The sequence below is a fragment of the Galeopterus variegatus genome, unplaced genomic scaffold (genome assembly GCF_000696425.1).
Source record: "Galeopterus variegatus unplaced genomic scaffold, G_variegatus-3.0.2 Scaffold139, whole genome shotgun sequence".
NCBI classification, from domain to species: Eukaryota; Metazoa; Chordata; class Mammalia; order Dermoptera; family Cynocephalidae; genus Galeopterus; species Galeopterus variegatus.
The window spans coordinates 12,629-24,074 of NW_007726250.1; the positions used below are offsets into that span (position 1 = coordinate 12,629).

The 11,446-nt window shown below is 44.5% G+C and overlaps 1 protein-coding gene across 1 annotated transcript in view; it reads left to right on the plus strand.

Annotated features, from left to right (window-relative positions):
- The first annotated feature begins 2,878 nt into the window (after positions 1–2,878).
- The window catches only part of LOC103605573 (apolipoprotein L2-like), a 16,985-nt gene continuing 8,417 nt past the window's right edge, over positions 2,879–11,446 (plus strand). The window contains exons 1-3 of the mRNA XM_008590194.1: positions 2,879–3,099; positions 9,379–9,432; positions 9,614–9,648. Coding sequence (XP_008588416.1) covers positions 2,879–3,099; positions 9,379–9,432; positions 9,614–9,648 — 310 coding nt within the window. The remainder of the gene's footprint in view (positions 3,100–9,378; positions 9,433–9,613; positions 9,649–11,446) is intronic.

Genomic DNA, 11,446 nt, shown 5'->3' on the forward strand with positions numbered 1-11,446 from the left:
TTTTCTCCCTATTTGATCCCCCAAATTTAATAACTTTAAGTATCCTTATGATTATTATGGCAATATGGCTATTTTTATAAGTTCGATGAAAATTAACTCTCTTTCTTTATAACAGGATATAATTTAAAACTTCGGATATAAGATAGCATGTCTCGTTTCCATGTTGCTGGCCCCCTTTTTTATGTTTGCCGTAATTTGGCCTGGTGCTGCTTCATCCTGCTGTTCGTCTTTCTCTCCGACGTGGGACAGACAGATCTTCACCTGGGAAACAGCATTCCCAGAAGCATGGGACTTATACAAAGAAAAGTAAGACATTTTCAATCAAGATATTGATCATCAATGCTTTTATGAGGATTGCCTTGATCATAAAGGGGGAAATAACGTCTTCTCTACAAAAGCAGTTCTCTAAATTTTCCTGGCCTTAAAGAGCGTTTGTAACTTGAATGAGACATCCTGCTCTTAAACAAAAGACTTGTAATTGATCAAAAATTTTACATAAGATTAGACACTCTGAAAGCAGTAATCTCCTGGATAGATTAACATTAACAAACTCTCTGGACTCAGAATCAACTACTATATAGAGCAGATTCCCATTCTGGAGTTTCAGCAATTGGTAATTACACCCAATTCACAGCACCTGGCATGATGCTGCTGCTGCCACCCTGAGACGATGACATCACCAGTCCTCACCTGAAGTAAATTAAAAGGACTTGCCATGCTAAATGATTCCAACTTTGCTTTAACAAAATGCTTTTTGTCTTAACTATGCTAACCTGATCTATAGCTCTTGCTTTTTCTTTTAAATAAATAAAACGGGGGTGATGTGGAATATACCATAAAGCATATGTACTTCACAGGGCCTGGTTTTCCCAAGCCTTGCATTTTCAAATATTGACCTTGCAAGGACTGGAAATTTTCCTCAGGCTATAAGTCTCTGGTGTAAGATAAAGATTTGTGGCACAGCAGGTTGCTGGCTCAAGGACTGACTAGTTACTGATTGTTATGTAAAGATACTGAGAAATTGCTGTAAGAAGGAATGTTTGCTATGATCAAGCTTTTGTTGATAGCCTTACCGGAATGTCATCTGGCTTGTTTCACTGAAAGTTACCAGCCTATATTGTTAAACTATAATCCCACCTATGTTCTCTTCCTGTAACTTCCTGGTCTGGAAAATAAATGCAGGAAGAGAACCCCAATTTGGGGTTAATTTCCCAAGGAAGGGATCCCTCTTGCTGGAGGGTTCCAGGGAAGTGAACCACTTTGGGGTCTCTCACTGCTCAGAAGAGATGGGCTTTGAGTAATCCTTTGCATCTCTGTCACCCAGGGGAGGTGGGGTGACAAATCCATGGAGGGCGAAGCAACACAAAGCACCGCTTATGTCCTGTGGACACTTACCTTCTGTCTCCTACAAGTATTGCAAATAGTGTCTCCTGGGCTTCCATTTTATGCTGGCTTTGTTTATGGCATTCTTTGCAATTTTTAATTTCTGAGATTAAATCTATCAAATTTTCCCTTTATGACTTCTGGGATCTGTGTCTTGAGTAGAAAAGTCTCACCCAACTCCACATTATTTTCAACATTTCTTCTAGTGCACATTTTTAGTGTTTTCTTTCTGATTTCCATTTAGATCCCTTTGAGATTGATTGATTGACTGATTTGGGGAGAAGTCTTTTTTTTTTCTCTTTTCTTAAATGTAGGACCTATTTAATGGGTACTGACTGCAAACAAAAAAGAACAGGACTTTTTGTGTGTTTTCAGAGGTGCTTCCAGTGTAGTAAGGTGTCAAGTCTCCCTCCTTCTGCCTGAAGTTCCTGGCAGCAGTTAGTGGATAAGCGTGGGGGAGGCTGGAGGGAGACAGGCCTGACTGCTGTTAGAGACGGGGGGGCTCTGGGAGGTCATGCTCATGCAAGGTCTCTCTTCAGACTTTAGCTGGGATCCCTACTTTCCTAATTTTTCTCTTTGCTTTCTCTTTCTCTTTCTCCTTGTATAAAGCTATTAAGGCTGGAGGGAGGAGACACAAGGAAATAAATGGAAACTCAGAAATCTGATAGAACTTTCAAAAGCACATTAAATCAGCAAGGTAATTTGTGTGAAATCTGAGTCACAGTCTTATTTGTTCTCTGCCAGGAACAGCTGTCCATCAAGATAGAAAGGAAAAAACATAGAATCATGCCACTGTGAGTGACACTGAGGTTGTGCTGTGTCGTCCAGAGGCTGGTTGCTTTTATCTCCAAGTAATTAATGCCTCCTGCACCTCAGATTTTAGCCAGGCTGTGTCCAGGAGGGTGGAGGGTACCTGGGTGATAGGCACTGGCACAGGGGATGCAGCAGAGAATGCGATGGGGCCCCTATGGGGTGCATGAAGAGACCTGCCACAGAACTACACCAGGAAAGCACGACATTCACGGGAGCCCAGGGATGGACCGGGGAAGCCAGCAGGGAAGAGGTAATTTCACATGGTGTGGAAGGGGGGGGGAGGCATTCCAGGAGGAGGGAGCAGCCTGAGTGAAGGCCTGGAGGTGTGTAGGGGTGTAGATCAAGGTCAAGGAAGTAAGGAGTCCTTGAAGGTGCCTAGAACCAAGGGGACTGTGGGGGCAGGGAGTGGGGAGAAGGATGAAGCTGGAACGGGCAGGAGGGCCTGTGTGCTAGGCTAAGGGAGTTGAACTTGACCCTGGGAGGTCATTAAAGATTACTGCCCGAGGAGGATGTCCTGCAGCCACTTAGAAGAAGTTGCTTTGCTGAGAACCTTTGTCCTGCTGCACCTGAAGAGCTCAGGCTAGAGTGATGGGGCAGGGCTGGGGCAGACGCAGCCTGGACTTCCTCCAGCCACCTCCCTTCTACCCATAGCCGTTCCAGGAATTGACCAACCTGCAGGCTAATGTGCTCTAGTCAAGCAGAAGGGACTATCCAGCATCAACACCCTGCTGAGGCCCCAAGCAAGGGTCAGAGCCAGACCAAGAATGACAAGGATGAGATCCAGGTGCAGACTCATTTACAAACGTCTGGCGTCGTCCAAGACCCCAGCTCTTCTGCTCACCCATTTTGTGATTTCAAGACGGCAGCCCTGGCTCCGGAGTCACACAGGAAGAAGGGGGAAAGGTGCAGCCAGCCTTCCTCTCACACCTGCCCCTTACAGCAAGAAGCCCCCAGAAGCCCCTCAGCAGACTTCCCCTTGTGTCTCATTGGTCAGGACTGGGTCACACAGGCATCTCTGGCTGCAAAGGGCCCCAGAAAACAGATACGTGGACACCCAGTCCCTAAGACAAGAAGTGGCAAGAGGGGATGGGGAAGCGAGTGGCTTTTGCATGAGGGCGAGTGGGTGGAGAAGCATCCGGGGGCCTTGGGAACCACTGTGTTGTTAAGATAAAGTCTGAGAGCAAAGAGCAGCAGCTGGAAATAGATCTGCCCCAGAATGACCAGAGCAACAGTGGCTTGGAAAGAGAAAGAAACCTGCTTGAAGGTGTCCCTGCCTTTGATGGCCTGACAGGGATGCTTCCCGGCTGCCTAACAATACGGGTGCATCTCTAGAGTCAGTGCCCTCCAGCCTAGGCCAGCAGGGTCTCTCCTGTCATCAGCCGAACACGCTGCGTCTGTTGTTCTTGGTGAGGGAGAAGGCACACTGTGGAGATCCATGGACGCCAGTAAGAACCTATTATAGGATTTGATCTTTGGTGATTTGAAGGAGGGTCTAAGGAAACAAAGCTCACTCTAGATAGGGTACTACAGAAAGTGGGGGGCAGTTCTGTCAGTGGGTATCTTGGTAAAGCTTGTCTATAGAGTGGGGGGACCAGAAGATCAAAGCTGTACTTGATAAAGAGGGAACAGTCATTCTTTGTAACCAAGAAAGGGAGTATTTGTAGGGTATTTTGTGGGTGGTGCAGAGACCTTGTTTTTGTCCGTGCCTAGACAAAATGATGACATGGCCTTGTTCTGTCTCATTTTATCATGGTCTCAAAGTCACCTTGTCTGAGGTTGACATTCTATAAGATTATTTGTCCAAGAGGAAAGTAACATGGCCTAGCTGAGAGTCCACGCCAGCTTCCAAAGGAAAGGGGATCCTTTTTCTTTCTCAACCCTTACAAATAGGCACATAAATAAATAGAAGGAAAAATATCCACACATATTAGGACTCCCGTTCTCATTGAAATCGATCAACAAATAAACAGTCCCCATTATTTTAACTCTTCTTTGCATTATAACTACCTTTTTTAGCCTTTATATCTGCCTTTTTTTGGTATACTTTATCTCAACTCTTCTCTTTTGAATATTATTATGAACTCATGACCTTTCACAGACTCAACCTGGCCCAACTAAACATGATCATAATAATCATTATCAATTATTATTATTACATTTGAGTTGTTAGGACTTCCTAGTGGGTGCCCCTTTGAGCAGGCTCTGAGCATCTTTGAAAACATCCCTGCTTTCTGGAGCAGCGGAGATCACAGGCCTGTGGAATTCAGGTCCCCTCCAGGGAGGCTTGGTTCCTTTGAGTAGAGAATAAGCTCATAGGTACATATGTGAGGGGCAGGGTGCTGCTAGAAAATATGTCTGTTCAAGATTAGAGTTCACTCTGATTATTTTAGTTTAACATTGTATGTCATCATCCCTACTTTTCTTAGCAAACTTGGTTTCATCAACCACTAAGGCTTCTCCTAAACTGACATTGTTACACCAGGAATCAGGTTTATTTCTTATTGGCACTTGCTCAAACTGTTTCCATCATTAAATTGGTTTTTTTTTTGTTTTGACTTTTTTTTTGGTGGCTGGCTAGTTTGGGGATCTGAACCCTTGACCTTGGTGTTGCAACACCTGCTTCCATCATCTTTAAGGCGGTGGCACCAGAAACCACCCCATTATTGTGGGTAGCAGTTACTCCCTACTATAAAATGACTTCTGTTTTCTTAAAATTAAAAAAAAAAAAATTAAAAGAATAAGTGTATATGGTTAAGACAAATCAACGACTATTGGGGCTCTGCTCACCCCAATTGCTTTCATTTTTAGCTTTTTCTTTAGGTAGTAAATCAATATCTTTAAATAATGTTCTTACACTGGGAGATGGAATAGTGCGAGTGTGTGCTCTGGAGAGAGGAAGCCTGAATTTGAATTCTGGGTGTCACCAGCTGAGGCAAATTACTTAACTTCTCTGAGTTTCTGTTTCCTCCTCTGAAAAATGTGGGTGAGAATAGCACCTTTCTAACAGGGTTGCTGGGAGAACTGTGTGAGAGGAGATAATGCTTACCAAGCACATAGAATGGTGCCTGGAGGAAAGCAGATGGTCAATAAATACAGTCACGTGTTGCTTAATGACAGGATTAGGTTCTGAGAAATGCATCATTAGGTGATTTTGTCACTGGGCAAACATCATAGAGAGCACTTACACCAACCAGGCGGTACAGCCTGCTGCACACCCAGGTTGCATGGTACAGCCTGTTGCACCTACATGAGTGATGTGTTGGGCTGCATTGTGAGGGCTACACCACCACTATGCAGCAGGGATTTTTCAGGTCCGTTACAATCTTATGAGACCACCACCGTATATGGAGTCGTTGACCGAAATGTTATACGTGGTGCATAACTGTACTAGCTATTGCATTTTTCCATTGTCTCCATTTTGAAATTTAGACTCGACTTACTTCCTATTAGAATAGATAAGGATTTCACTTATTTTTACATTCTCTAACTCCCCTCCCCACCTTCTCCTAATATCATTATGTCACTGGTTTTATACCCTCTATCAGAAACTTTGCAGCTGTAGGTAATTTACTTACACCTTTATTTCTTATGTCCTCAACTGGAGTCCATATTTCTTGACTCCCCACTTTGGAAATGACTATATGAATCCCCCTTTTCCTCCCCTCAGTGCTTCGCCTCCTGACTTCCACCACTGTACATTCATTTTTACACTGATTGGTAACAAGTATATTTAGTTCTCATATTTAAATATTCTCTTTTGTTCTAAAAGTTAAAAATCAAACAAGAGTATTGACATTTTTGTGATGTTTTAAATATTACTTACTGTAAAGCTGAGTTGTATGATATGACTGTACACGCTTTCTTACACAGCTTTAGGGTTTTTTCGATGTTTTTAATTGCCTTTGTTTTTTCCCCTTCCACTGTTCACCTTCATCATTTCCTCAGTTTCTTTCAAACTGCGAATGATGTGAGTAGTATATCAAGTCCTCTTTCCCTGCAGAACTCTCCACTTATTCTGTTCTGGATGGGTTACTCTCTAGGCCTGCTGCACAGCCAGCTGGAATCCTCCGATTCCTGTCTTTCTGGGTTGACTTTCCTGTTTCCTGGATCCTATGTCTATCTCTCTCTTGGTTATCCCAACCCGCCCTCTCCATGGAAACACACACACACACACACACACACAATTTTTTTCCCCTTGCAGCTCATTCTCCACACACACACAATCTTTTTCCCCTTGCAGCTCATTCTCAAGTAACTTTTTTTTTTTGGTGTCGGGCCAGTTCAGGGACCCATCAACTATCTTCCTAAGAAATGATTGTGCATGGTAACCTCTTATTCCCCATTTAGCTCCATTTCTTCTGTCATCTTTTTGTTTTATTTTCTGAAAGCTTTCCTTGACTTTCTTTTCCAATCTTTCTCTTGAGTTATTTATTTTTTCAATCACCTTTCAATTCCCAAGATCTCTCATTTGCTCCATTATTTTTTCTCCTTTTCAGTGGATCATGTTTCCATTTTATGAATAAAATATCCTTTTAATCTCCCTGAAGACATGGCTTCAAATTTTAAAAAATCATTTTCTATTTTCAAAATTTTATTTGTTTGTCATGGCCACTCTTCCACATTGATGCCTTCCTCATATATCTGATTCCTAGACTGCCAACTCATATTTAAGAGTGGGGCAGGTCAACTGGCAGGCTTCCCTGTTGGGTGATTGAATAGGGACCCCCTAAGTGCCAGAGTGCAAAGATATTTTTTCTGGGGCCCTTCAATTCAGTCATGAGCCCTCTGATTTTTTCCCTAGGGGGTAGACTCAAGGCTGCCATGAATGCTGTATGGAGCACGGACTGGCCGGCTTAGCCCTGCTTCCACCCTCGTGTCTCCTCTCATCTTTAGTCTCTCTCTGAGGCTCTGCCTAGCAGACCATTTTTGCTGGCTATCTGTCCTCTCTGCATTTCTCTAGACAGTAGCTCCCTCCACCCCTCTTTATTCAGATATCACTTCCCCATCCAGTTCTGTCTTCCCGACATTTGTTGAAGTCTCTGGTCTCTTGTCAGCTTCATTCGGTTTTCCTTGGCATCAGAGGGGGCAGAGGTAGTGTAGGGGTTCCTGGGTCCATGTGGCTGGGATTAAACCCAGTCTTTACCACTTACTAGATTTCTGACCTTGGGCAAGTCAATTAACATCTGTGTTTCAGTTTCTTTATCGATAAACAGGAATACAAAAAGGTTACTGAAAGAATACTGTGAGTTATTGTTTAGAAAGTCTTACAGCAATCACTGGTGCAGGGTGAAGTACACACATGATAGCACCATGTCATTAGCATTTATTATACTTTTATTATACTGTAAGTGCTTTTGCTAGCATTTTTGTTGTGTCTTGGGGGGGGGGTACTTGATAAATGCTCTTTTGCCTTCTTAAAATAGTGCCTAAACACAATCAACACTCGCTTTCTTTTCTCATATCCCAAGGCAAGATAATCACAAACAGAACTTGAACAAATTCTCTCAATATAGAGATCTGTTTTTTGTTTTTGTTTTTAAAAAGAAGACTAGTGAGAACTGGTAAGATGGAGAGTGGACAGCCTTACATACTGCTAGTGTGAGTGTAAATTGGTATAGTTTATATGTATAATGGTGTTGCTTTAGGTATGAAAAAAATTCTAAATGTTGATACCCTCTGACCCAGTCATTCTAATTCTAGAAATACCTGAAGAAAATAATCTCAAATAATAAAACAAGGCTTTATGCAAGGAAAATGTTCTTTGTACTCTTATCTACATAAAGAATGGGAACCTGAGGTCCAACAGTTAGGGGAGAACCACAGAGGGGACGAGGCAGCCCACAGTAGGGGCTGGGCCAGGGTCTGGCTAGACTGTGGACTCTTGTGGGGTGAAGGATCTTGCAGAAGCAGGGCAGCTGCAGGCTTTGGGAAGCTGCAACACTAGTAAATTTACCTAGGCAGGGACTTGGGCACAGGACACAAGACATCATTTTGGAATGAGAAGAATCATTTACAATAAGCATATAAATGTATATACATCAATAAATATTTTTGTGTAATTGGGGAGTAGAACACAGTCATTGAAAACATGAGATACAAATCAGAAAGACTTGGATTCAAGTCCCGATTCTAGCGCTATTGTGAAGATGTGGGCAAGTTACCTAACTTCTGTGGTGAAAGGTACTTACATGTACCTTTCTTCTGTTTTAAAATGGGAGCCACAATAGCACGCATCTCATGGGGTGTGTGTATCACTTAATGAGGTACATGTAAGGAGCCCTGCTCATCACAAATACTCAGTAAGTATTAGCTATTATCATGGAGTAGACACAAATGTTCCCAGCCCCCAGTAATTGCCAGAACGTTCCTCCCACATTTCCTTCTGTGTATAGATTCTATTGCTTCTATAATTATCAGATGGCTGTCTTCTACTATCTTCTTGTCCTTATATGTGGAGGATATTGACATTAATGAGATAGAAATAAAACACATGTATCTCACAGGGCCAAAGCCTATAGCATAGAAGGACCTAAGTCCTATAGTTCAGAAGGACCAAAGTCCTTAGTTTAAGCCAAAGCCCAGCTCTTTAGGAAAACACATAGAAATGCTAAGATTAGGAAAGACCATAAAACTTTCACAGGACTAAAGCCTTTGGTGTAGATAAGAGAACTGAAGCACAGCAGAAATGATTGCTCTGGGGGCAGTTGCCCTTGGTGCAGCTAAACGTAAATGATGGGAAAGTATGTGAGCTAAGATCTTCGAGGATATTCTGCTAGTTAGTGGTTGGGGGACGTTCCAATCTTACCCTCGGATGTTTCTTTAAGTTTCTTGGGGAGCTAAGTGCTGCTATGGTGATTATCTCATTGTTTCTTTTTGTATGGCACATTGCTTAGTTTTATGACTCCTTTTGATGGTAAATTGCTTGAAGTGTTTTACGTTACACCTGCTTTAATGAAGCCAGTTTGTTTATGTTTTCACTATGATAGAGTAACCACTTGTGTTTCTTCTGTAACTTTCTTGCCTGTACAATAAAAATTGAAGCGAAACCTGCTCAGGGGCTGTGCCTGGGCTCTCCTCTCTTGAAGGAGTTCTCCCTGGGTGCAGTCCCTTTGGGCTTCTTATTGCTCAAAATACACTTGTGTCTCTGTCACTCTGTGAGAGGTGACACTTATACCCTAACAGGACAAGACGACTCTGCCTTGGCTTGGAAGTTAGGGCAGAGGGAGCTGGAGCGAGGTGAGTAACTTTCTTTAAATAGCAGCCAGTGGATCCCAGTAGACAGAGAAACCCTGGGTTAAGTCCATTTTGGCATTTGCTACCACCCCAGAGGGAACCGCCAGAGACCTGGCCCCTCGCCACTCCCTGTTGCCACATTTGGCTCATATTCCATCCCACAATTTATTTTCTCCTGCCTAAGGGTGAAGCAAAACCTCCCAGCCTGGACGCAGACCGGTGAGCTGTAAGGAAAACCTCTCAGAGATACCGTTGCTGGCGCCATGATGCCGAAAGACAACAGCAACAGCCCAGGTAGTCACTTCCGCTTCTCTGGCTGTTCCTACTTGTGTCCTAGAGGTGAGGGTGGCACCTCCAAAGCTGAGTTAACCTGCAGAGGAATCAGGGTCTGAGAAGGGGATTGGTGAGCATGCCTCAAGCCCCAGGAGAGACCAAAAGGAGTTTCCCAACCCAGGGTTCTGGGGGCATCTTCTTCCTGGTCCTCTCCTTGGGGTGGCTTGGCCAAGGTGCCCACTTCCTCCCTACCCCTGCCACCTAGCAAATGACTCACATGGGGCCAGAACAGCCTGGGAGAAGTGGGGGATGGCAGGAGAGGGGAGTGCAGGTGGAGAGAAGGGGGCAGGAGGCAGGAAGGGTGGGGAGAGGAGGTATATTAATAGCCCTGACCTCTCACCTCCTGTTCCTGGCTGACCCTGGGGCATTATCAGCAGAGGCTGATCCCTCCAGCTCTTTCCCTATGGCCAGATCAACTGCTCCAGAAAGAGTGACTCAGAGTCCCACTGATCTGGACCCCAGTCTAGCCTTTGCCACCTACCATCTGCGTGACCTGGAGCTCCTTGCCCCGTCTTACCTGTAACATAAGAATATTATTTCCCCATGTTGTTACGAGGGTCAATTGTAACATGTGTACATGGCCCAGGCCAGTACCTGCCACATTGTAGTACCCCCTATGTGATGGTTTTCGTCCCCTCTACCTGGAACCTGTTTATTACAGGTAGAAACTTCCCTCCTCCCCCAGCAGCTGTATAAGGGCCCCTGTCCCATGCTGCCAATTGTAAGCACCTGCTTACCAGGTGTGACTGCCTCAGGCTGGCTCCACCCCTGTGGCAGGTCTCTGCCTGGGTCCCTAGGCTTTTCTATACATCCTCTGGAATCTGGGTGGAGGCTGCCACGCCTCCACTGCTCTCATGTCCTGCTGGCCTGCAGACTTAACACAACGTGGACACCACCGAGGTTTCAGGCCTCTACTCTCCAGGGCTGCTGCACGAACCACACTTGGGGCCACTCCAGCTGGAGCAGCTGGGATGCAGGGAGCAGGTTCACAAGGGCAGCTGCGCCCCAGGTCTGTCCTCCAGGACAACTCAGTCCTTCTAGGCCTCAGGGCCTGTGATGGGTGGGGCACCCTTTCAGACTTCTCAAATGCCTTTAGGGCTTTTTTCCCATTGTCCTGGTTCTTAGCATCTGGCTGCCTCACTACCAAGTTAATGTCCTTGGCAAACAGTTTATCTGCTTCACCTTTGCATTTTTCTCCTGCTCTCAGCTTCTCTATCTAATGGCCAGACTGCAAATTTTCTAAATCTTTACTCTCTGCTTCCCTTTTACATTCTGGCTTTAAGGGCCTGCCTGTGGCTCACTTGGGAGAGTGTGGTGCTGACAACACCAAGGCCATGGGGTGGATCCCTATATAGAGATGGCCAGTTAGCTCACCTGGGAGAGCGTGGTGCTGACAACACCAAGTTAAGGGTTAAGATCCCCTTACTGGTCACCCCTATATATAAATTAATTAATTAATTAATTAATTAATTCTGGCTTTACATCATTCCTTCACTGCCATAACTCAGCATAGGCTGTTGGAAGTAACCATGCAGCTTCCTAAATGCTTTGCTGCTTGGAAATTTCTTCTGCCAAAAATTCTGGTTCACAACTCTCAAGTCCCACCTTCCACGAAGTCCAAAGGCATAGACACAATGCAGCCAAATTCCTTGCTATGGTGTAGCAAGGGTGATCTTTTGTCCAA